This window comes from Sus scrofa, chromosome 2 (assembly GCF_000003025.6).
Source record: "Sus scrofa isolate TJ Tabasco breed Duroc chromosome 2, Sscrofa11.1, whole genome shotgun sequence".
In the NCBI taxonomy this organism is placed as follows: domain Eukaryota; kingdom Metazoa; phylum Chordata; class Mammalia; order Artiodactyla; family Suidae; genus Sus; species Sus scrofa.
The window spans coordinates 60002874-60028624 of record NC_010444.4 but is presented as its reverse complement, the minus strand read 5'-3'; the positions used below and the strand labels follow the sequence as shown (position 1 = coordinate 60028624).

Sequence of the window (25751 nt, the reverse complement as noted above, 5' to 3'; positions counted from 1 at the left end):
GCGGCTGGATCCAGGGGTCCCTGGGCTGCGATCCCTTACGGTTAGGCACATGGCGCAGGTAGAGGCCGTGGGTGCTCGTGGAGGAAGCAGCGTATGGGGTTGGGCTGGGCTGCCCCGCCCCGAGCGGGGTACAGACCGGGAAGGGAGGAGAACGACACAGGCTTGGGCTTTGGGACCTGCGCTATTGGGCAGCAGGGGCAGCGGCTCCGCTTCCTGCCCTCCCGGCCCGCCTCGAATCCCCGGGTCATAGCAGTATGGATATCCTGGAGGGAGGAGCTGGCCCAGAGCCCCCGGGGCCCACTTTCTGTTGCTACATGAGGATCTGCTAATTGGGGTGTTGGGGTGTGGGCGGGTGCGGCCTGCCTATGGGATTTGGCACCTGAGGAGGTGAGTCATAGGTGCACCTGCAAAGTTCACCTGCAACCGCTTGTCACGGTGGGACCGGCGGGCGTGGTGCACCCCACACCGTGGTTGGAGGGCATTCATTCATCTGCGTCTCTCAGATCAGGCCAGTAAAATGAGACGGTAGCACACGTCTCAGTTCACGTGCTTGGGGAATGTTACCTCACAGGGCATCAAGGCTAGAATGGGGACCAGCAGGTTCAGCCCTGCCCTCACAGAACTAACGGCCTAGTGGAGGGGTGGACTCAAAGTGAGGAGATGGGTCATGTTTTATGCTCAAATGATGTCGGGAGTGCTCAGAAGACTGCAAAGAGAGGATCTGAAGGGTGGGGAGGCTGGGAGAAGAGCCTCTGGGTTATGCGAACAGTAACAGTTCCATGCAGAGACTCAGAAGTGGAAGCTGTGCCTGGCAGGATGAAGGAACAGTGACGCGAGTGGGGAGGACGATGGAGGAGAGGAGATGACTGTTTAGGAGGCAGGAACTTTCTTGCCAATGTCCTGAGTCTTCTCTGTAAAATGCCTGTTATGCTTTGGCTTCCAAGATGGTAGATGCAGTGAGATCCTTTGGGTGATTGGGTGGTTCTGAAGCTCCAGGCTGCGAGGTGCAGGGGCAGGTTGAGGCGAGCGGGATGTGGCAGCCCTGCTTGTCAGATGCTAGTTAGCGAAATATTCTAGGGGCTGGGGAGCCCAACCGATTTCCCACCTCACTTCCCCATCCTCCTCACCAGGCATCCGGTCTTGGGACATTGACTCTGGCATCTGCAGCCTCAATGAGCAGCTCAAGGTCTTCGTGTCCCGGCACTCGGCCACCTTCTCCAACATTGTGAAAGGTGAGGCTGGGGACCTTGCATGCCCCACCTGCTCCCCTTCTGCTCATTCACTGGGGAGATGTTCTCTGAGTGCCAGTAGTGTGGCAGGCATGGGGATGGGTTATGGCTGTAAATAACCACAGAAATAATACAGCAGAGGTCTACTGAGTGCAGAGCAGGGCCAGGCTCTGAGCCAGAACTGACTCCCTTGGTCATCACCCCCTCACCCCATCCAAGGCAAGAACTTGTGTTTTTATCCCCATTGGACAGATGCAGCAGCCAGGTGTGGGGGCAGGGAAACCTATGAGGAGGGTCTTTTTGGATGAGAGGCAGTTGGGGCGGGTGTGTAGGGTGGAGGGAAGGGTCCGGGTGAAGGGACAGGACATTTGGAAAGTGAGGGGCTGCTGAGCAGGACTGGAAGGTGGAACATGGGCCTGGGCGGCGGGGACTGTGTCTGGTTTATGGCTGATTCCTGCACAGGACCAGGTACACAGTAGATACTTAATGGACGGGAAGCTGAGAAAACAAGATTGGGGAGGGGGTCGAGATTCCTGCACCTGCCCCATACTGCCTGTGGCTTTCTGGGGATTTTGGGGTGACCAGGGTGAACAGAGCAGCTGCTAGGCAGGGCCTTGTTGTTGCCTGCAGCTCCCCCTGCCTCAGCCAGCCTGTTGAGTCACCTCTGGGCTGCTGTAGGAGGGGAAGGAAGTGTCTGTCGCCTCATTGTCCCAGCAGTTCCTGGTGGCTTCCTGACCCTCACTTTATGGGGGGAAGGGGACTGGAAATCCTGTCTGCTCTGTGCGACCTTGGCGGCACTTCCTCTCTCTGTGCCTTAATTTCCACACCTGATGGGGCAATATCCGTATGTGATAAGAAGCCTGTGATAAACTGATAAAAGGTAACCAGCAGGAGTTGCCATTGTGGCTCGGTGGGTTATGAACCCGAGTAGTGTCCATGAGGATGTGGGTTTGGTCCCTGGCCTTGCTCAGTGGGTTAAAGAACTGGCATTGCTGTGGCTGTGGTGTAGGCCCATAGCTGCAGCCCTATTCGACCCCTAGCCTGGAAACTTCCATAGGCCACAGGTGCAGCCCTGAAAAGCCAAAAAAAAAAAAAAAAAAAAAGTTACCAGCAGTGGAGTATCCTTGCCTCTCCAAACCCAGAGCCCGGTGCTGCTTCATATTTGGAATATATCTGGGCTCTAGGGGACAGACAAAGTTTTGGATCCCAGAACCCCCTGCTCCAACCCCACCTGCCACTTCCTGATCCTCAGACACACAGAGCTCAATCATGCCTCAGGGCCCTTGCCAATGTTGTACTCTTTTCCTGGTGTCCCCTCCTTGGACTTCCCTGGGTTCAGTCTCCTTGTTTATAAAATGAAGGTGACCTCGGCATCCCCCAAGGGGCTGGCAGCTGCAGTTTGGGGCCTCAAGCAGCAGAGGCCTTGTCATCACTGGTGTTTGCACGAGGCCTGCCACAGGCGGGTTTCCTGTTCTTGCCTCATCCTGACCTGCAGCTCTCACATGCCTGTTAATCCCAGGATGACCCCCTGGCTGGGGTTCCTGGGAAACAGAGTCCTGGAGGGGCTTGTGGCTGCCTGGGGTCACATAGTGAGGCAGAGCTTGACCCCAGGACAGCCTAACCCCCACGTATGGGGCTCAGTGCCACACTCACAGGGCCTGATTCCCCCGTAGGCCAGCGGAGCCTGCACCACCGTGGAGATACCCTGGAGACGCTGGTCCTTCTGAATCCATCAGACAAATCCCTATGTGACGAGGTAGGAAACGGTAGGCTCCTGGGGGAATTGGGCTGCTGGGGTGGGCACCATTCCCTGTCCTCTGACTTCATATTGCCTGAAGTCCTGCTCCTGATACCCAGCAGCAGTGCCCCTCCCCCAGGAAGCCTCACGTGATGGCACCAGCCTCAGTTTATTCCCTTCTCAGAGCTGGTGATGGGAGCAGGTAGAATCAGAAAAGGTTGGAGTTTGGGAGGAACGGATGGGATAGGGAAGGTCTGGAGGTGGGAAGGCAAGACCTGGCTGATGTTTGCATCCTATGTGTTCCCTCTGGACCCCAGTAATTGTCTCAATTGATTTCTTAATACTTCTGACTTGTGGACATCTGCACTCTTCTCTCAGTTTTCCATGAGAAAGATGAACAAGATAGAGCCCCAGATCTAGAGATCCTTGTGCAGATTGATTCCTCTGATCAAAAGTGCTCCCTGGGAGTTCCCATCGTGGCTCAGAGGGTTAAGAACCCTACTAGTATCTGTGAGGATGTGGGTTGGATCCCTGGCCTTGCTCAGTGGATCAAGGATCTGGTGTTGCTCTAAGCTGTGGTGTAGATTGCAGATGCGGCTCAGATCCAATGTTGCCGTGGCTGTGGTATAGGCTGACTGATAGTGGTGGCTCCGCTTCGACCCCTAGCCTGGGAATTTCCACATGCCGCAGCTGCAGCCCTAAAAGGCCCCCCAAAAAAACAAAAAACAAAAAAACGCTCCCTGAAGGAGCTTTGGAGGAGACAGACTCAGACACAGTACCTTCTTCCCTGTGGCATTGGGGCTGGGCCAGTGGGAGGGGTGGGCTTGGGGCATCAGGGCTTCCAGGAGGAGGGGGCATTGGAGCTGGGCTTTCTAGATTGAGCAGGAGTTGGTGGGGGCGGGTACACAAAGACCAGCAGGATGCCCATAGGCTACAATCTCAGCTTCTAGTTTAGCACTGGCTAGGATGTTGGGGCGACAGGAGTGAGTGGTTATATATAGATTTGGGGCTGGGGACGACCCTGAAGTGGGGTGTTGGCTATCTCAATGCACAGAATATGGCCTTGAACACTTCCTCCTCCCTTAGCTCCGGAATCTTCTTTTGGACCCTGCTTCTCACAAGCTGCTGGTGCTGGCTGGGCCATGCCTGGAGGAGACAGGGGAACTGCTGCTACAGACGGGGGGCTTCTCACCTCGCCACTTCCTCCAGGTCCTGGGGGACAAAGAGGTAAGCCATCCCTTCCCCATCCTGCCTCTGATTTCTGGTTTCTCCCCACTGGGCTGAGTGGTCCCAGTCACCTGCTGTCCCCACTGAGCAACATCCCTTCCTCCCCTGTGGAATGACAGTGACAACATATGTTGTCAGAGCCCAGTCCCATTACTCACTACAGTGTGTGGTCCGAGGCTGGGCCCGTAGATCAGCAGATGTTCCAGAGGCCTCAAGGGGTACCCCAGATTCTAGGTCCCATCTGGGGCAGAACTAGATGGGGTCCCTTCTGGACCCTTTAGTCTAGGTGGGGCAAATGAGCAAAAAACCTCTGGCCAACCATGTTTTCATGTTGTAGTGAGTAATATAGTGATGGTGAAATAAGAACCAGTACACAGAGGTGAGGGTGCAAGGTGGCGTATGGAAGGCCTTCCTGGAGGAAGCTTTGCTCTCGGAGGTGAGAACAGCTAGTGCAAAGGCCCTGGGGCAGGGAGAGTGAGAGAGGATGGGGGAGGGCAGGTGGGGAACAGGTGGCAAGCAGGACCATGGCCTCTCCTGGGCTGTGGCGAGCACTGGGTTCTGTCCTGAGGGCAACAAGGGTGGGCAAAAGCTGCTCCCAGCTCCACAAGGCAGATCAGGGCTGTCTTTGCTTAGTCTCCCTAAGGGGCTGGCTGTTGCCTGGCTCCAGGTGCCCCCTTCACCATCCCCCCTTTACAGATCCGGGATCTCCTGGCCTCCACACCCCCACCTGTGGACCCGCCCAAGCTCACCATCACCTGTCCGACCTTCGGTGACTGGGCCCAGCTGGCACCTGAAGTGTCTGGCCTCCAGGGCGTGCTCCAGCTGCAGTTAAACCCTCCCGTGCACCTGCCGGCTTCCGAAGGCCTGCGTGAGTTCCTGGAGTATGTGGCTGAGTCGCTGGAGCTGCCGTCCCCCTTTGAGCTGCTCGAGCCTCCGGCCTCCGTGGGCTTCCTCCGGCTCGCCCGGCCCTGCTGCTACATCTTCCCTGGTGGCCTCGGGGATGCTGCCTTCTTCGCTGTCAACGGCTTCACCGTGCTGGTCAACGGGGGCTCTAACCCCAAGTCAAGCTTCTGGAAGCTGGTGCGGCACCTCGACCGGGTGGATGCCGTGCTGGTGACCCACGCGGGCGCCGACAGCCTCCCTGGCCTCAACAGTCTGCTGCGGCGCAAGCTGGCAGAGCGCGATGAGGCAGCTGCTGGCGGGGGCTCCGGGGACGACCGGCTGCGCAGGCTGATCTCCCCCAACCTGGGGGTTGTGTTTCTCAATGCCCGGGCGGCCGCCTCGCGGCTGGTGCGTGGCGAGGACGAGGCAGAGCTGGCCCTGAGTCTCCTGGCCCAGCTGGGGATCACACCCCTGCCCCTGCACCGCGGGCCGCTGCCGGCCGAGCCCACAGTGCTCTTCCAGAAGATGGGTGTGGGCCGGCTGGACATGTACGTGTTGCACCCACCCTCGGCTGCTGCTGACCACACACTGGCCTCCGTGTGCGCCCTGCTGGTGTGGCACCCAGCAGGCCCCGCTGAGAAGGTGGTACGAGTGCTGTTCCCTGGCTGCACGCCTCCTGCTCGCCTCCTGGATGGCCTGGTCCGCCTGCAGCACTTGGGGTTCTTGCGGGAGCCTGTGGTGACCCCCCAGGACCTGGCAGGGCCTCGGCGAGCTGAGAGCAAGGAAAGCGTCGGCTCCCGGGACAGCTTGAGGCGAGAGGGCCGGGCCACGGTGCCCTCCAGGCCTGCCCAGGAGCGCCCCGGGGTGACCCGAAAGGAGCCCCCGCGGGCCGAGGCCCCTCGCAGGGCTGAAAAAGAAGCCAGGCCCCCCCGGGAGGTGAAGAAGGACCCCAAGCTGAGTGCCCCTCGGGCAAGGGAGCCAAGGGAGGTACGCCGGACGGCCTCCGCTGTGGTCAGCAGCAAGAAGGCGGGTGCCCAAGCTGCTCCCAAGCCCCGCAGAGCACCCAACACACCACGCCCTGGTGTCCCACCGGCAGAGAATGGGCCCCGCAGCCCTCCCAGCTTCCGATGTGGAGAGGCCAGCCCCCCCACAGAAGCCTGTGGCTCCCCAGCCCCTCAGCTCGTGGCCACCCCCAGCCAGGAGAGCAGCCTGGAGCTGGGGCTGAGCCCGGTTGGGGAGGATGGCGGCAGCTTGGAGGAGAAGACACTGGAGCTGCTGCTGGCCACCAACACCCCCCAGCCGTGCTCGCCCTCTCCTGCCGGAGCCCACCAGGGCCAAACTGAGAGCTGTGGGCCACTGTCACTGAGCCCACTGCGTGGTGGAGAGGCAGGGCCAGATGCCTCCCCCACAGTGACCACGCCCTCATTACCCGCTGAGGTGGGCTCCCCACACTCCACAGAGGTGGACGAGTCCCTTTCCGTCTCCTTTGAGCAGGTGCTCCCTCCACCGCCTGCCACCTCGAGCGAAGCCGGGCTGAGCCTCCCACTCTGTGGCCCTCGGGTGCGGCGCTCAGCCTCCCCGCATGATGTGGACCTGTGCCTGGTGTCACCATGTGAGTTTGAGCACCGCAAGGCCGTGCCCATGGCACCGGCACCCGTATCTCCTGGCAGCTCCAATGACAGCAGCGCCCGGTCCCAAGAACGGGCAGGCGCTCCAGGGGCCGAGGAGACGCCACCCACATCCGTCAGTGAGTCCCTGCCCACCCTCTCTGACTCGGACCCCCTGCCTGCTGGCCCCGGAACCGCGGACTCAGATGAGGACACAGAGGGCTTTGGAGTCCCTCGCCGTGACCCACTACCTGATCCCCTCAAGATCCCCCCACCACTACCCACCCCACCCAGTATCTGCATGGTGGACCCTGAGATGCTGCCCCCGGAGCAGGCTCGGCTGAGAGAGGGCCTCAGCCGTACCCGGAAGCCCCTCACTCGCCCCAGCCCCGGCACTGCCGCCCCCAAAGCCACTGCAGGGACTGCTGCCAAAACCAAGGGGCTGGCCAGTGGGGACCGGGCCAGTCGGCCACTCAGCGCCCGGAGCGAGCCCAGTGACAAAGGAAGTCGGGCACCCCTGTCAAGGAAGCCCTCGGTCCCCAAGATGACCACTCGAGGTTCATCTGGTAAGTGCCTGGGGGCTGGAGTCCTGCACTGGGCTCCCTGCCCAAGTCCTCCTGTTCCCTACTTGCTGTGTGGTCTTAGCTACTCTTCCTCCCCACCCCCCACCCCCAGTGGGCCTCAGTTTCTCCTATCAAATGGAAACTAGCCTGACTGTTTAAGCTCTTACAATTCCAAGGTGCTCAAGCAGTACTCTCAATGGAAAAGTAATGGGGGCACATCCATCATGGTGACTCTTTCCGTAGCCATGTTAAGCTACGGAAACAGGTGAAGTTTATTTTATTTTTTGCTTTTTAGGGCTGCACCTGCAGCACACGGAGGTTCCCAGGCTAGGGGTCCAGTTGGAGCTATAGCTGCTGGTCTATGCCACAGCCACAGCCGCGCCATATCTGAGCTGCACCTGCAACCTACACCACAGCTCACAGCAAGGCTGGATCTTTAACCCACTGAGCGAGGCCAGGGATCGAACCCACAACCTCATGGTTCCTAGTCGGGTTCATTTCCGCTGCGCCACACTGGGAACTCCCAGGTGAAGTTATATTGTAATAGTATATTTTATTAAACCCATGTGTGTCGAGGTTCCCAAGACCACCCCCAGATTTTATGATTGGCTGGGAGGACTCAGTGTGTGGTCATGCTCATGGCTAAATTTAGTAACAGCAGAGGATATGGAGCAGGATCAACATAGGGAAAGGCATGGAGGGAAGCCCCAGGGAAACCAGGCACAAGCTTCTGGAGCCTTCTCCCCGTGGAATCACGTACCACGTGGTGCATTCCCTGAGATCTGCACTGTGTCTGCGACAACATGTGGAAAGGGCCATCTACCAGGGAAGCTCCTTAGAGACTCAGGGCCCAGGGTTTCTATTGGGCCTGGTCGTGTAAGCACCCTCTGCCTCACACTCACACTAGAAAGTGTTCCTGGATCCAATTTTTAGACACTAGCCAGGTAGGCCACAGTTCCCCTCAATTCTGACACTGTATGCCTGGAGACAGAACCACATTCTACAGGTAAAGGGCTCAGTCCCACGAGCGCCCTCCTCTTTAGGTGCCAATCACTAGGCCAGGTTGTTACCTGTGCTTCTGTCCAACTGACTAAATCAGAGGTTCCCATGACCCCCTCACTGGGTTTGATTAATTTGTTGGAGTAGCTGAAAGAACTCAGAAAAACCCATTTGCTCCCTAGATTACCAATTTATTATTAAAGGATATTAAAGGATAGGAACAGTGAAGAGATATATAAGGCAAGGTTCTGAACAAGGGATCTTATGTCCACATGGAGCTTGGGGCCCTGCACGGTGGCACGAAGCGTTCTGTTTCTCTGATGTGGAAGCTCTCTGCAAAAGGGCCAAAGCCTGTCCTTTGGGGGCTTTTATGGAGGCTTTGTTACATAGTCATGGTAGACTAAATGTTTGGTCTGTGGTGATTGATTCAACCTCAAGCCCCTCTCTCCTCCCCAGAAATAGAGGGAAGGCCTGAAAGTTCCAACCGTCTATTCGCACAGTTGGTTCTGGCAACCAGGCCCCAGCCTGGAGTGGGATCCAAAGTCACCTTCATTAACATAAACCCGATTATGATGGAAAGGACTTGTTTTGAATAATGAGACACTTGTGTCACCTTTTTGGCCCTGAAATGTTTTTGGTAATTGAGGACGAGAAACCAAATATAACAAAAGATGTTCCCATTGCTCTTATTGATCAGGAAATTCCAAGGGTTTGGGGAGCTATGAGCCAGGAATTGTGGAAGAAGACCAAATACATCTAAGGATGACCAAATATATCTCCTTCTTGTAAATCACAAGATCACAGTCTGCTCCCCGGTGAAACAGACCCCTTACAGCCAAACAATCATACCTATTACAGCAGTTACACTTGCAGCAACATCTGTAGAACAGAGAGAACAATTGTACCAACACAAATAGGCCTGACATTTGGAGAAGCTGGTGTCGGGTAGAGGTCGATTTAAAGAAAAATGTCATCTGCTACTTGTTCCATATGGTAAACTTGTGTGCAACTATTTAGCACAGAAATCAGTAGGTGATTAGCCAGATTCAGCTCCTCCTCAGGCCAGGCATTTCCCACAGGCATTACATCCTGAGGAGGCTTTAGCTCAGTCTCCCAGTGCATTTGATTGGCAGTATCAGTAGTATTATAGGACCCATGCACATCAGGTTGAATCTTAGCAAGGCCAAGTTTGTACTGTATTATACCATGGTCATGGTACAGTTCTGTTTCATTACAGAACAAATCAGTAAGAATGACAGAGGTGTTCACTTTGCCTTCCCAATAGAATCTGCCTTTGCCCACATCCCAGATGTTATTAAGGACAGAGGTCGTGACAGTTGGCCTCCGTTCAATTAACTCCGGGTTCCAAGGTGACCAGGGACAAAGGTGGTCACCCTGCCTCAGCTCACAGGCTTCTACCAGAGTCTGGTTATAGAAGAGTCTGTGTTATAAAGCAGGGCCCACCTCCCTCCTGTGGGAAGAACACAAGTGGTACGTAGAATATTCCTCCCCCTACTAACTGTGCTGCAGGATGTGTTCTATTTCTAGCTTTCCTGGGGTGAGGGGTGGTCAGAGTGTCTGTAAATCACAGATGCCCCCAGAGAACTTGTATAAGCCTGGGGTGGGGGGGGCCCTAACACTCTTGTAGGTGTGTGTGCCTGCCCCTGAGCCTGGCAGCTAGGATTGAGGGCTGCTGCCCCGAGGCTACTTCTGCCTCTGTTTGTTTTAAAATAGCCCAGAAGCCTTGCTGAGTTAGGGCGCAGGCAGGCCCCTTCCCAACGCTGGGATCTAGCTTCTCCAGCATTATGGACTGAGTCTGCCTGACCCACTTTGCTGAAACCTCATTCTCTTCCCCGGCGGCCTCCCTTCCTTTGCCTTCCACCTGGAAGAGAAGTGCCTCTAATCTGCCTATTCTAGTGAATCTTTTTCCTCTGAATGCTGATTCTCATTAAAAATAAATTCCACTTGGGAGTTCCCGTTGTGGCTCAGCGGAAACGAGTCTGACAGGTATCCATGAGGACCCAGGGTCGTTTCCTGGCCTCGCTCAGTGGGTTAAGGGTCCTGCGTTGCCGTGAGCTGTGGCATAGGCCGGCAGATGCGGCCCTGATTTGACCCCTAGTCTGGGAAACTTCATATGGCACGGGCGCAGCCCTAAAAAGACAAAAAAGAAAAAAAGAAAGGAAGAAAAGAATAGAAAAGCAAATTCCATTTGTCCTGGGATACCTACCAGCACCTATGTACCCTAAGGTTCTTTCTGGCTTGTGGGCCAGGCTTGTTGAATCCACCAGGGACCTTGTTGCCATTGTGTACTAATGGCCCGGGTGCATTTGGGATGCATGCTTTGCACCCCAAAATGTGGGATTCCCAGACTAGCATTGAATGAATGGTAAGCACACCTAGATGTAATTTAATTTAGACTGCATGTTCCCCGAAGCTTCCTGTGAGCTGCCTTGTGTCTGTTGGAGCTGTTGCCCATGGAAACTGAGCCACTGTGTGATGCCCCCAGATTTAATCCCTTCAGGGACCTGCTGTTTTTCCCTATTTTGATTAAAAGTTTTCCACCCACAAAAACAGGGTGACATGTGTCCATGTATACCATACTGTGGCCTGTTGGGCATGCTGCCGTTATACTTTGTCCATCATAACCAGGGACCCTTCTAAGCATTTGATCATCAAGATTTATAATTACACAGTGATTATGTAGCTCTCTCTGCTCGGAGCCATACACTGCACCCAGCGTGAAGTCCCAGTAGGAAGCAGTTCTAGGAAATTCCTTCCCAAGTGACGGTCTTTTGTAGTAGGCAGTAGCCTGAAAAATAGCAGTCAGAAGATACACATCCTTAGAATTCCATTTCATCACTAACAGTTGGTCTTGTTCATCAATATATCTTAGGACCAGAATGTCTCTCAGAGTGAGGCCCTTCAGGTTTACAGGCTGCTGTTCAACCCTGTTGGGTCCCCAAAGCAGGGCTGGTTTTCTTGGCACATTAGTCTCACTCAGCCTGGCGTCTGGTGTGCTTCTGCTAAGAGGTCATATTATTCTCTTGCTCTGAGCCTCCAGGTATTAATAAAATGTTGGCTTTCCCTCATTACATAACCCGCTTATTCATCCCTTTACCCTCGGCTGTTCTTTCTGCTTCTCTCCATTTGTCATTTCTCCTTACCCACACTTTTCTACCCTTGGAAGAGACATTGGGTTCAGCCACTGTGCTGGTCCAGGTTCCTGGCAGGAAACTAGGCTCACAGGTGCCTCCTCCTCTGTGAGCCACTTATACAGAGTAGGATTACATGGGTATAGAACTAGCGGGCCCTCTAGGCAGTCCAGCAGCATTTGCTGTCGGCCCCAACTTTGCCAGAGGGGATGAAGGCACAAACCGCCCCATCAGGCCATTGGGAATTCTCCTGTAAAGGTTAAAAGGTACAGTTACAGTTCCTTGTTTAGGAATCATCCCTGCTTCAGGGACCACTGCATCAAGGCGGAAAAAGGTGATGGGATGTGGGGAAGAATTCTGTAGTCACATCAGCATCCTTCCCAACTTCCCCACATCCTCCAGAACAATGGAGGAATCCATCCAGTGGGGGCCCTTGCCGAGTCCCCCACATGTTAAGTGTGAGCACACACTCGTGAAGGCATGTAAGGCAAGCCTCTTAGGCCTTCATCCCCCCGTTTTAGACAGCAGACATTTCAGCTGCCCATTCCAGTTTCCTGTTAAGCCATTACCCTGAGGATGATAAGGAACACAGTGTTGCATGCGTCCACGTTACCTCTAGGACCACCGTTGGAAATGTGGGCTGTAAAGCGCATTCCTTGGTCTGTAGAATGCAACTCAGTGGCTGAAATTGTTACAGTATTTTCTGTTCCAATCCTTTAATAATATTTTGAGCATTTGCATCTGCCATCAGGTATGCAACCCAGTCTATTCCTGTGAGGACTCATCTGTAGCCCCCCATTCCCATCTCAGGCTACTGGCTTTGGGCCAAGGTAATCTACTTGCCAGCTCTGTGCTCGGCCTCCCCCCTCCCAGGGAATTCCCCCCATAGCCATCTGCAGTTTCTCTCTCTTGCTGACAGAACAGTTCTTATTGGCATTTTGTGCCTTGCAGGGTGCCAGAAGAATGTATCTAAGTTTGGCCCCCTCTCTACATGGCTGCAGACCACATTTGCAACACATGCAGCCCCCCCATGCCTGCTCATTTATGGATATCAGTGGCCACCTCAAGGAGCACATCAAAACATCCACTTGATGGTTCAGTGACCTTCCAAACTTGGTTCTTCTGATGGTCTGATGGACAACCACATGTCCTCCTCTGATGCTCCGCTTAAATTCCTGGAGGGGTTTCCATAGGGCCATGCCCCATGCAGGCATCCCTTTTAATAGTCCAGGCTTCCATTGCCCATCCAGCTGACGATACAGCCAGGTCATGGGCTGCAACCCAGGAATCAGTTATAACCCAAACACAGGGCCTTTTACAACATTGCCCTGTTCTTCCACCACTGCTAGGAAAACGGCGAGCAATTTAACCCACTGAGTTGGTTTGTTCTTGCTGCCTTCAGACAGGCTGGCCATCCACGGGTCTTAATGTGACCCCTTCCCAAACAGGATACCATCCTTTCCTCTTGAAACTACCATCCATAAAGCATGCAGCTCTGTGTGGTTCCGCTGAGAGCTGTCCATAGGGCATGTCCATGTGCTAGTCAGTTCCGGCAGCTCCAAGCTCGATCCTAGAGGAAAAGAGGCTACCTGCTCAAAACACAGCAGCCCCACCCCCACCCCCCGCCGCCACCTCCATTACCTTGGCACCATGCTCCCAAATGAACCATTTCCATTTTATCATGAAACTCTTCTGGGCACTGCCTTCCTTATTAGAGTGTTTCTCCAACATCACCCAAGACATGGGTATTTTCTGTCCATCAGTCAGCGAGGTGATCTCAATGCCCAATCGCATTTATAATTGTCTCTCAAATGCCACATCCTTGCGGCAGCATCTTGGAATTCTCTGGTCCAGAATCCCAATGGTCACTGCTGGGAGGTGCCCATAGGCTTTTATCAGACGCTCCAGTCTGCAGTGTATGGGTAGCAGACACTCCCCACATCATGTCTGAATGTGGGGTCTTCAGGGCCCAAAGGCCACATTGAGAGGGCTTGCTGCCTTTCGTAATTCAGACCTGCTCTTATTCAAGTCCCCACTCAGAGCTTCCTTTCGAGTAGCCTTGCAGGTGGGAGCTAGCAGTATTCCCAGCCGAAAATCCAATTCAACCAACCAAACGCTGAGCTTCTCGTTTGGATGTGGGGTGGGGGCGGCAACAGCAGTGTATTTTTAGCCTCTTGTAGAATAGACCGCCCAGGTTCTTCCCAAGAATTTTACTGTTTGGGCAGGCCCAAGGACCTCTGCTGGATTTATTAACCCACCTCAGCTGGTCATGTGAGTCACTGTTGCTTTAAAATCAGACCTAGCCTGTTCTTTGGTTTCCGCTATCACCACAATGCAGTCAGTATAGTGTATTTTTACACTGGGGACCTGCATCAAGTACTTGTCGCTCTGACCAAATTATGACAAGTAAGCCAGTGAGTTCAGATACCGTCGTAGCAGCACAGGAAAGATAAATTGCGATCCTGCCCATGTAAAGGTCAGCTGCTGCTGGCTCTTTACTGACATCAAGACAGAGAAGAAGGGGAGTTCCCGTTGTGGTGCAGCGGAAACATCTGACTAGGAACCACGACGTTGCAGGTTTGATCCCTGGCCTCATTCAGTGGGTTAAGGATCTGGTGTTGTCATGAGCTCTGGTGTAGGTCACAGACGTGGCTCAGACCTGATGTGGCTGTGGCTGTGGTGTAGGTCTGCAGCTGTAGCTCCGATTGGACCCCTAACCTGGGAACCCCCATATGCCACAGATGCAGCCCTAAAAGGCAAAAAACAAAAATCAGAAGGCATTTGCAAGGTCTCCGCTGAGTAGCAGCCTTCTTGCATTTTCTTTGTGGTTGAAACCATGTCCAGAACTGCTGAGCCAATGGGCAATACAACCTTGCTTAAACCTTGACAGCCTACAGTTAGTGTCCATGAACCATCCACCTTTTTCGCAGGCCCGCACCATGGTACAGCAAAATTGTGGGTACCAGCACTCCAATTTCTGGCATATTATTAAATTGGTTATCTCTTTTTGCTCACCAGGTGTTCCAGATGTTCTAGATTGCTCTAAGTTAGCTGCCTATGTGTGCACAGGCAGTTCTGGCGGCTCCCATATAGTGTCCCCAATTAAAACTGGCCCGAAGGTGGGCTTCCTTGCCTCTGTTACACAGTGTTGGGTAGAGGAAGCAATCCCCAGTCAGACATCATCTCCACCCTGGCAATATATTCACGTGAAGGAGATGTGACCACAGAATCTGTTCATCCAGCCCAATTTTCACCCAGACTTTCACCTTAATCATATCCACATTTGCATCTCCAGTTCTTCCCAATCTAACCTTAGGCCCCCACTAAGATTTCACCAACAGGTGTTTGAGTCGCTATGCTTTGGGCTCCTGTATCAGGGAGTCCCAAGAAAGTTTCCTCTTCTCTCCTGGCCGTTTTATCCACTCAAGTGCATGTGGCTTGGGCCGGAATGCTGGTCCTACTTTTGTCTGTACCTTAATCTTCTTAATCATCACCCCAGAGGATTCCTGGTCTGGTTTCTCATCATAATATTTGCCTTCTGGCTTAAAAAAATTTTTTTTTATTGAACTATTGTTGATCTTTTTGGGTGTACAGCAAAGCGATTCAGTTATACATATATGTGTGTATTATATATATTATATATATATATGTAGTCTTTTTTAGATTATTTTCCCTTATAGGTTATAACAAGATATCAAGCATAGTTCCCTGTACCACAGTAGGTCTTTGTTGGTTATCTATTTTACATATAATAGTATATTTTAATCCCAGACTCCCTCATTTATCCCTTGCAGCTTTTGAAACTCCTGCAAACTAAGGTAAATAGTGACTTATTTGGGGCCCTTTAATCTTGAGGGTCACACATGTCCACCCAATCTCTGGTAGCACTGCATCAACATCCATTTCAACTCCATCAGTGTCTGCATTATTCATTCCATGTTTCAGCAGCCATCTGGGGGTTCCCTGGTGGTCTAGCGATTAAGAATCCAACGTAGTCACTACTGTGGTGAGGGTTTGATCCCTGGCCTAGGAACTTCTGCATGCTGCAGGTGTGGCAAAAAACAAACAAAAAAAAACAGCCATCTGAAGACTTCCACTCTGATAGGTCAAGTCCTTTGACTCTTCCCTGTGTCTCTCTCCATTTTCTTAATTACATTAATATTCTTTTGTGTGTGTGTGTTTGTGTCTTTTTAGGGCTGCACCCACGGCATATGAAGATTCCCAGGCCAGGGGTCGAATTGGAGCTGCAACTACCGGTCTACACCATAGCTCACAGCAGTGTGGGATCCTTAATCCACTGAGCGAGGCCAGGGATCGAACCCATGTCCTCATGGATGCTAGTTGAGTTTGTTAACCACTGAGCCATGACGGGAACTCCTACATTAATATTATTGATGTCAGTAGGACTCACAGAGGAAGTTCTAATAGCAGATCTGATAAAGCTTCTTGAACTGTTGTTCACTTTTGTAGCAGTAAAGTGACACGGGGGGCCCACGCAATAGGGGTCCCCTTAATCACAGCATTTACAGTAACCTGGGTAACAGGCATTCAGTGGGTGAATGTTGCAGTTACTGTAAAGCCAGTCCCACTTGGCTTGTATAGGAAGCACTCAGCTGCTTCATCTGGGGTGTCCCACTCAGCATTTATTGGGGGGGGTTGGGTCATCCCCCTACTCAGGGTAGACACCCTTTTCAGTGGCTCCTATCTAGTCTACTAGGCTGGCTCTTCCTTTAGGAACAACCCCCTGCATGTCTAGAACAGGCTCTGGTTGCTCAGTAGTGAGCTGTGGGTCCTGCATCAACCCAAATGTGTTCTGCTCTGCAGCATTCAAAACCAAAGGCACGGTCCCCAGTCAGTTTTGGTAAAGGTTCTGTAGGAGACAGATGATCCTGATGCACAAAATCAAAGTCAGTTTTTTCACACTGTATCCCCTGGTTTTAGATGTTTCTTGGTTTTGCCTTCCCCCTTCCCCTATATTCACTACTTTCTTGGTGATCAGAGGTCTTAGAAGTACTTCCTATTGCCTCTGCATAATTTTTCCTTCTCTGGGCTGCATTGAGGCTAATGACCAAAGCCCAGATTGACCCAAATCTGAGCTTGGTTCAGCAGCAGAGTCCAAATGAGCACTCTTTTGACTTTCATTTTGACTCTGACAGATAACAATAACCCCAGGAAACTGTATAGTTAGCATGCTGCCTGTTATTTTGCATTTCCTTATAGATCCAGTGAGCCAACTTCCTAAGTGTTCTACATTTCATTGGTAACTTTTACCTTCAGTAATCAATCACAGTTCAGCTGCAGTTTCGTACCCTGGGTGACTAATCAGAAATTCCACATTCCCTGCCCTATTATCCTTCCTCTTCAAAAACCACATATTTTTGTGAGCCAGGGCCATTCTAGCAAATCCCACTTATGACACCAATCAAAAAGTTTTCTTGGTCCTAATTCCAGTGTGTGTGTGTGTGTGTGTGTGTGTGTGTGTGTGTGTGTGTGTGTGTGTGTGTGTAAGCTTCCCTACACCAACAAGCACCTTATGCACACCAGCAGGGTGTCCATGATCAACTCAACTCTGACACTCTACCCAGAGATAGAATCATATCCCACAGGTAAAGGGCTCAGTCCCACAAGACCACCCTCTGCTTCAGATGCCACTCACAAGCCCTGGTTTCTACCTGTGCTTCTGACCAACTGGCTATAAACTGGACGTTCTAACAACCCTCTGCCACTCAGAGTCCCTATTGCAAGTCTAGTTTGTTACCTGTGCTTCTGTCCAACTGGCTGTAAACCCGTGACCCCCTCATTGGGTTTGGATAATTTGAAAGCGCACCTCACAGAACTCAGGAAGACCCATTTACTCACTAGATTACCAATTTATTATAAAAGGATATTAAAGGATAGGAATCAATAACCAGATGAAGAGATACATAGGGCAAGTTTCTGAACAAGGGATTTAATGTCCTCATGGAACTTGGGGCGCCAGTGCAGTGGCATAAAGTGTTCTGTTTCCGTGATGTGGAAGCTCTCTGCAAGAGGGCCAAAGCCTGTCCTTTGGGGCATTCGTAGAGGCTTCATTACATAGTCATGGTTGACCAAATCATTGGTCGGTGACAATTGATTCAACCTCAAGCCCCTCCCCTCCCCAGAAACTAGTACTGAAAGTTCAAAACCTCTAATCACACAACTGGTTCTCCTGGCAACCAGCCCCCACCGTGAAGGGAATCCAGAGTTACTTTCATTTACATAAAACCAGTTGTGGTAGAAAGGGCTCATTATGAATAATAAGACACCCATTTCACATTTATGGCTCTAAAGTGGGTTCAGGACCTGAGGACAGGAAACCAAGTATAACAGAAGATGCTCCCATTGCTCTTATTGGTGAGAAAACTCCAAGGGTTTTGGGAGCTGAGGCAGGAACGTGGCTGACCAAATATACATATATTTCTTATAAATCACAATATGGCATATTCCAAAATTCTAGACTCCCCAGAAAGGGCCAAACAGGTATATAGCTTAAACTACATTGCTGTACAAATAGTATAGGCTCATGAGCCACTCGTAAAATTTGGGAAATGATGGGAACCCTTCTGAAATCCAAGTTCCCAGATGGCCCCAAGGCCCAATCTGACTGTTTTCTGTGGGTAACAGTCTCAGGCTTGCTACCTTTTTTTCTTTCTTCAATTTTCAAGAATTGTGATGAGGGAGTTCCCACTGTGGCGCAATGGGATTGGCTGTGTCTTGGGAGCACTGGGATACAGGTTTGATCCCCAGCCTGGCACAGTGCGTTAGAGATCCAGCATTTCAGCTGAGGTCACAACTGTGGCTCTGATCTGATCCCTGGCCCAGGAACTCCATGTACTGCAGGGTGGCCAAAAAAGAAAAAAAAAAAAATTGTGATGAAATAAATGTAACATAAAATTTACTAGCTTTGGCCATTTTTAAGTCCACAGTTCAGTAGTATTAAGTACATGTACAGCTCTCTTTACCCTTTATCTCCAGAACTACTTTCATCTTGTGAAACTGAAACCATGCCGCCATTAAACACTAACTCCCCATTCCTCCGTGCCCCCAGCCCATGGCAACTACCATTCTACTTTCTATCTCTGAATTTACCCCTCTAGGAAACTTATATAGGGGTCCTTTTTTTAAAATTTATTGTTATTATTTTATTTATTAATAATATTATTAATGTCTATATCGATATAATTGCTGTTATTATATATTATTAATTATTAACTAATACTTTTTAAAGATTGTGTTATTATCATATTATTATTATTACACAGTACTTTTTAATTTAATTTTATTTTTTTGTCTTTCCAGGGCCGCACTCACAGCATATGGAGTTTCCCAGGCTGGGGGTTGAATCAGAGCTACACCACAGCTACAGCAACGTAGGATCTGAGCTGTGTCTGTGACCTACACCACCAGCTCACAGCAACACCAGATCCTTAACCCACTGAGCAAGGCCAAGGATCAAACCTGCATCTTCATGGATGCTACTCAGATTTGTTTCCGCTGAGCCACGACGGGAACTCCAGTACTTGTTTTTTTGTAACTGGCTTCTTCCACTTTCCTCATGCTTTATCCATGCTGTATCATGTGTGAGAACTTCCTTTTTAAGATTGAATATTCCATTGTACGAATGGACTACACACTGTTTGTCCATTAATGGACGCTCGAGTTGTTTCCACCTTTTAACTGTTGTGAATGATGCCTTTATGAATTTGGATGTACAAATACCTCTTTGAGACTCCCTCCTGCTTTCAGTTTGGGGGGGTGTATAATCCAAAGTAGGATTGCTGGGTCATATGGTAATTCTGGCCTACACCACAGCCACAGCAACATGGGATCTGAGCCGAGTCTGCAACCTATACCACAGCTCATAGCAACACCGGATCCTTAACCTGCTGAGCAAGGCCAGGGATCGAACCCACAACCTCATGGTTACTAGTTGGGTTCATTAACCACTGAGCCACGATGGGAACTCCCCAGGAGGCTTTTGATTACTGATCCTATCTCCCTAACTAGTTATAAATCGATTCAGATTTTCTATTTGTGAGTCAGTTTTGGTACGTTTTGTGTTTCTAGGAACTGTACATCTAAGTTATCCAGTTTGTTTTTGTATAGTGGTTCATAGTACTCTCATAATGCTTTCTATCTTTATAGGATTGAGAGTAACATCCTTACTTTCATTTCTTTCTTTTTTTTTTTTTTTTTTTTTTTGTCTTTTTGCCTTTTCTAGGGCCACACCTGAGGCATATGGAGGTTCCCAGGCTAGGGGTCAAATCGGAGTTATAGCTGCTGGCCAGAGCCAGAGCCAGAGCCACAGCAACGCGGGATTCGAGCCGCATCTGCAACCTACACCACAGCTCACCGCAACGCCGGATCCTTAACCCACTGAGCAAGCCAGGGATCGAACCCGCAACCTCATGGTTCCTGGTCAGATTCGTTAGCCACTGAGGCACAATGGGAACTCCTTTACTTTCATTTCTGATCTTACTAATTTGAGTCCTCTCTCTTTTTCTTTCTTAGTAAATCTAGCTAAAGATGTGTCAATTTTGTTAATCTTTTGAAGGAACCAACTTTTGGTTTTGTTGTTTTTCTTTCTATTCTTAAAATCTCTGCTGTGATCTTTATTATTTCCTTTCTTCTGCTAGCTTTAGATTTATTTTCTTTTTTTAGCTCCTTTAGTTGTAAAGTTAGGTTGTTGATCTGAGGTACTCATTGTAATAAAAGCATTTATAGCTATAAATGTTCTCTTTTCACTGCTTTCTCTCAAAAAGAATTTCTGATCAGTTTGACTATAATGTGTCTCGTGGTTCTCTTTGGGTTTATCCTAGTTGGAGTTCATTGAGTTTCTCAGAAATTTATATTCACGTCTTTTATCAAATATAGTAAGTTTCTCGGAGATCCTTGGTGGCTCAGCAGGTTAAAGACCTAGCAGTGTCACTTCTGTGGTACGGGTTCAATCCCTGGTCTGGAAACTTTTGTATGCCATGGGCGCAATCAAGAAAAAAATATATGGGAAGAGGAAGTTCCCATCATGGCTCAGCAGGACCCAACAGTTGTCTCTGTGAGGATGTGAGCTTAATTCCTGGCCTTGCTCAGCTTGTTGGTCAAGGATCTGGTGTTGCTGCAAGATATGGCATAGGTTGCCAGTGCGGCTCAGATCTGGTGTTGCTGTGGCTGTGGCATAGGCCTCAATTGCAGCTCCAATTCAGCCTCTAGCCCTGGAATTTCCATATGCTGCAGGTGCAGCTGTTAAAAATATGTATATTGTGTGTGTGTGTGTGTGTGTGTGTGTGTGTGCGCGCGCATGCGCGCTCGCGCGCGTGCATGTAGTGGAGATTTGGCCTTTTTTTTTTTTTTTTTTTTTTTCTGGTTATGCCCACAGCATATGGAAGTTCCCTGGGCTAGGGATCAAACCTGCATCACAGCAGCAACCTGAACCATAGCAGTGACAATGCTGGATCCAACACTGAGCCACCGGGGAACTCCTTGGCCATTATTTCTTGAAATAATCTTTCTGATTCTTTCAAACTCTTTTCTTTCTGAGACTCCAATAATGTGTATGTTGGTCTTTTTGGTAGTATCCCATATGTCCCTTAGACTCTGTTCACTTTCTTTTTTTTTTTTTTTTTTTGCTTTTTAGGGCCATACCCATGGCATATGGAGATTTCCAGGCTAGGGGTCTAATCAGTGCTACAGCTGCTGGTCTACACCACAGCCACAGCAACACGGGATCTGAGCTGCGTCTGCGACCTACACCACAGCTCACAGCAACGCCAGATCCTTAACCCACTGAGCGAGGCCGGGGATCAAACCCACAATTTCATGGTTCCTAGTTGGATTCTTTTCTGCTGTGCCATGATGGGAACTCCGATTTTTTTTCAGTTGGAAACTATATATTTGAATCTAATAATGTGGTAACTCTGGAGGTCCAAATTTTCCCCTTTCCCAGGCTTTGCTGTGGCTTTTTTTGTTTGTTTGTCTGGTCATCATAGGCTGTCTTTGTGCTGGGGATCAGTCTGAGATGTAAACGTAAGATGTTCTCACGTCTTTGCTGATCCTGTACCTTTCACTGGGCATATGTGGTTGCTTTCTAAATACCCCTATATATGCAGTTGTTTTTCATTGTCCTAGTTCTTAAATGTCTGGCTCCCAAAAGAGGAAAAAGGGGGAAAAAAATGAAGGGAGAAGGAAAGAATAAAAAAATGTGCAGTCCTTTACATCCCATGTTAAGTTGATTCAAACTTACAGAGAGGGGCTATCAGTACAACTGTCTAGATGGGGAGACAGAGTCCTGGATCTTCCTGCTGTACCATCATCCCTGAATCCTGCTATGTTAATTCTTTTCTGCACACTACCACATCAAAATGATATTTCAGCATGTGATCAACAGAGAAAACCACTAGATAGTCCCCTTTTCTCTTTTCCACACTTCATCCTGGGAGCCTGTTATGTGTTTTGCACTCCCAGCATGTCTTTGTTTTTTTTTTTAATTTTTTTATTTTATTATTATTTTTTTTTGTCTTTTTGCTATTTCTTTGGGCCGCTCCTGCGGCATATGGAGGTTCCCAGGCTAGGGGTCAAATCAGAGCTGTTGCCGCTGGCCTACGCCAGAGCCATAGCAACGCGGGATATGAGCCGCGTCTGCAACCTACACCACAGCTCACGGCAACGCCGGATCGTTAACCCACTGAGCAAGGGCAGGGACCGAACCCGCAACCTCCTGGTTCCTAGTCGGATTCGTTAACCACTGCGCCACGACGGGAACTCCTCAGCATGTCTTTGCTCACAGACCCTGCATTCCAGAGCTCGGTGGCCACTGCATTAGCTAGAGTGGGTTTAGAACTACCAAGGGAGGGCTGGGAGAAAGCAACAATAATGATGCTAGTAATAATAACCCTGGCTTCCTGAGCGCTTGCTCTGATCTAGTTGCCTGAGGTGGCCCTGCCTTCCAGGAGCTGACAGGCATCTCCAGCTTCTCCCCCACTGCATGGCCTATCTTCAGCTCAGCTCCTGGCCACCCTGGTCTCTTCTTCTTTTTTTTTTTTTTTTTTTTTTTTTGTCTTTTTGCCTTTTCTAGGGCTGCTCCCATGGCACATGGAGGTTCCCAGGCTAGGGGTCTAATCGGAGCTGTTGCCGCCGGCCTACACCAGCGCCACAGCAACGTGGGATCCAAGCCGCGTCTGCGAGCTACACCACAGCTCATGGCAACGCTGGATCCTTAACCCACTGAGCAAGGCCAGGGATCGAACCTGCAACCTCATGGTTCCTAGTCGGATTCGTTAGCCATGACGGGAATTCCCACCCTGGTCTCTTGAATATCTTCTAGCCTCAGTGCCTCCCTGAGCCACCACCTCTTGCGTTTCCAGGGCAGATTCCAAGGGAGGCACCTGGTGGGCCCTAGTGACCTTTGGCAGGTCAGGGGTTCCCAGCACAGTGGCAGAGAAATAGAAGGGGTGGCCCCCAGGGCCATGGACTGGCCTGGTACCTAGAGGCTGAAGGGTCATCTGAGGACCTCTTTGTCAGGTCATTTGGCCTCTTTCAAAAGCCACAATCTTTGGCCCTTTGGGATCTCCTGCTCCCTGTGCGCTAATAAACCAGCCACCCACACTGGTGTCAGCAAAGCCCATCTTAAAGGGCCAGAGGGGAAATAGTTTCAGCTTTGCAGCCCAGGCAGTCTCTGTCCCAGCGACTCAGCTAGGTGTTGTGGCACAGTTGCAGCTCAGTAAGTACCCGAATGGGCATTCTAGGGGAACTTTATTCACAAAGACAAGCAGTTGCCGTACTTGGCCCGCAGGCCATACATAGCTTGCAAGTCCCTGCCCTACCTGTGCCTTCCTGCTCACAGCTTCTGCCCATGCTCCCCTTATCTTCTCATTGCTATTCTGCCTCTCCTGCTCCTGTCTCCCTCTTGCTTTCTATGGCCATGGTGGCTCTCCCTTCCTGGGGCTCCTCTCAATCCTCAATGCCACTGTCCCCAGTTATGTGTGAAGGATGCTTACTTGCCCAAAGCTGGGGGTTTCATTCATTCCTCAAATGCCGCAGCAGCCCTCTGTTCCCACGCCCTGGTCTGGGTGACGTTTATGAACTTAAGATGCCATTTATGGTCTTAAGATGTCAAACATCTGGCGAGCTTCTGTGCCGAGGACCCAGCTATGTCCTCAATCAGTTGATAAGTTCACTGGCCCAGGAGTGGTGGCCTTGTCCCCCTTGCACAGACTCCATGTTCAGGACCATGAATAAGATCCCCAAAGCAGCTGTCCTGTCTCCAGCCAGGCTGCTGCATCCTGCATCTCCCTCTTGCATCTCCGTCCTTCCCATACCCACTCTGGCTCCCCATCACCCTTGAGTGCAAGGAGATTTCTTTGTCCTGGTCACTGCCATGTCCCCAGGGTGTGGTGCCCAGGAGGGTTTGATAAATACCTTATAGGTGTCCCTTGAGTAATTAAACAAATGGATGCTGCTGAAGCAGCAGAGCATTCCAGGTGCTGCTACTTTAGGGGCTCAAGCTCCCAAACCCTCTCTTTCAGGAAGCCCTCCCTGGTTGCCCCTTCCTCCAGGCCCTTGGGATGTCTGTGTCCAGGCACTGAGGGTCTGGCTGGGGTGTTTGCAGGATTCACTGAGTAACTGCCTCTGCCAGGGAGGGCTTGTCAACCGTAAAATGGTGAGATCAGGCCTCCTGCCAAGGAGGGAGCCACTCACTCACAGAGGTGAAGTGGAACCAGGAGCCTCATCCTGGCTCCTGGGTCTCAGCCCCTTCCCTGTCCCCAGAACTCATGACTGATCCCATTGCTCACACCCACAGGGTCAGCTGGTAGTCGGCCAGGAGGGTCAGCAGCCCCACCCGGCTCCCCTGTCTACCTCGACCTGGCCTACCTGCCCAGCGGGGGCAGTGCCCGCCTGGTGGACGAGGAGTTCTTCCGGCGGGTGCGAGCGCTCTGCTACGTCATCAGCGGCCAGGACCAGCACAAGGAAGAGGGCATGCGGGCCGTCTTGGATGCGCTCCTGGCTGGCAAGCAGCAATGGGACCGGGACCTCCAGGTGTGTGACCACCAGGAATGTCACAGTCTCAGTGACAGCAAAAAGCACTGGGACATGGGCCAGGCCCTTGGCACCAGGCAGGGTCAGGGCTTCCTAGTGTCTTTCCTTTGAGCCTGCACAGCCCTGTGAGGTCTGTGTGACCTTCGCCCACATCCGAAGAAGGAGTAGGGCTCAGGAGATTAAGCCATGTCCCCAAGGTCACATGGCAATGAGGGCAAATGTAGGAGTCCCACCCAGCTGTCAGGACTCTGTTCCTGTTATATCCGCTTCCTTGTGTGTCTACAGCCAACCTGGGTGAGGTTGCAGGCGGGGGGCTGGTGTGATCTCCCCCTGACCTCCGCCTCTTGACCTCCAGTGCTGTGAGAATTGGCCAGGAGGAGGGGTGGTGTGTGTGTGTGGTGTCTACACAGCTAGAAAACTTGAGAATTGACCCTGAGGACTGGGGTTGTCTCCGTGGGAAGGGTGACAGATGAGGCAAGTTTGGGTAGGAGGAGCCTCGCTCTGAGGGAGCATCCCGGGCAGAGGGCGATGCGCGGGCAAAGGTCAGAGGCGAGAGCGGGCTTAGTGTGTTCATGGAGCTGGGTGGAGGGCCTGGGCACAGGAAGAGGGGGGGATGGCCGCGGTGGAAAGGCAGGTGGGGAGCTTGAAGTGGTCCTGTCTCATGGAAGTCCTTTGGATGCCATGAGATAGAGAAGGGACTTCAAGGACAGGCTGTCCACTGGCTGCAGGCATCCAGGCCTCAGACAAAAGGGGCCTCAGGTGCCAGGAGGCTGGGCCAGGAGGGCAGAGGGTGCTCCCCCTCACTGTTGGTCCATCTGTCCCACCCACAGGTGACACTGATCCCCACCTTTGATTCGGTGGCGATGCACGAGTGGTACGAGGAGACGCACGCCCGGCACCAGGCGCTGGGCATCACAGTGTTGGGCAGCAACAGCACCGTGTCCATGCAGGACGAGGCTTTCCCGGCCTGCAAGGTGGAGTTCTAGCCCCGCCCCCTCTGCCCAGCATCAGCCACTGTCCTGAGATTCACCCATGTCTGAAATAAACCAGGTACTCCGCTCAGCTGTGGCCTCCGTTCCTTCTGCCGGCGGGAGACTTGGCAGCACCCTGGACAGTCATTGCTGCCATGTGGGTCCCCAGGTTGGGGGCGGGGAGCACAGCTTCTGTGGAATCCCCAGGTCTAGTATGCTCTGGCCTCCATGTCACAGATGAGAAAACCCAGGCCCAGGGGAGATGGCACCTCTCAGGTCATGACCGATGGCCAGAGATGCTCGCTGCTGACCACGGCCCTCCAGCCCAACCTA

General features: G+C 51.5%; 1 protein-coding gene across 2 annotated transcripts in view; it reads left to right on the top strand.

Annotated features, from left to right (window-relative positions):
• Positions 1-25509, top strand: part of MAP1S (microtubule associated protein 1S) — a 40018-nt gene extending 14509 nt beyond the window's left edge. For both annotated transcript variants that reach the window (XM_021079065.1, NM_001243185.1), the window contains 6 exon segments: positions 1131-1232; positions 2903-2985; positions 4054-4194; positions 4891-7249; positions 24212-24447; positions 25278-25509. In XM_021079065.1, the coding sequence (XP_020934724.1) occupies positions 1131-1232; positions 2903-2985; positions 4054-4194; positions 4891-7249; positions 24212-24447; positions 25278-25433 (3077 nt within the window). In that variant the 3' untranslated portion in view covers positions 25434-25509.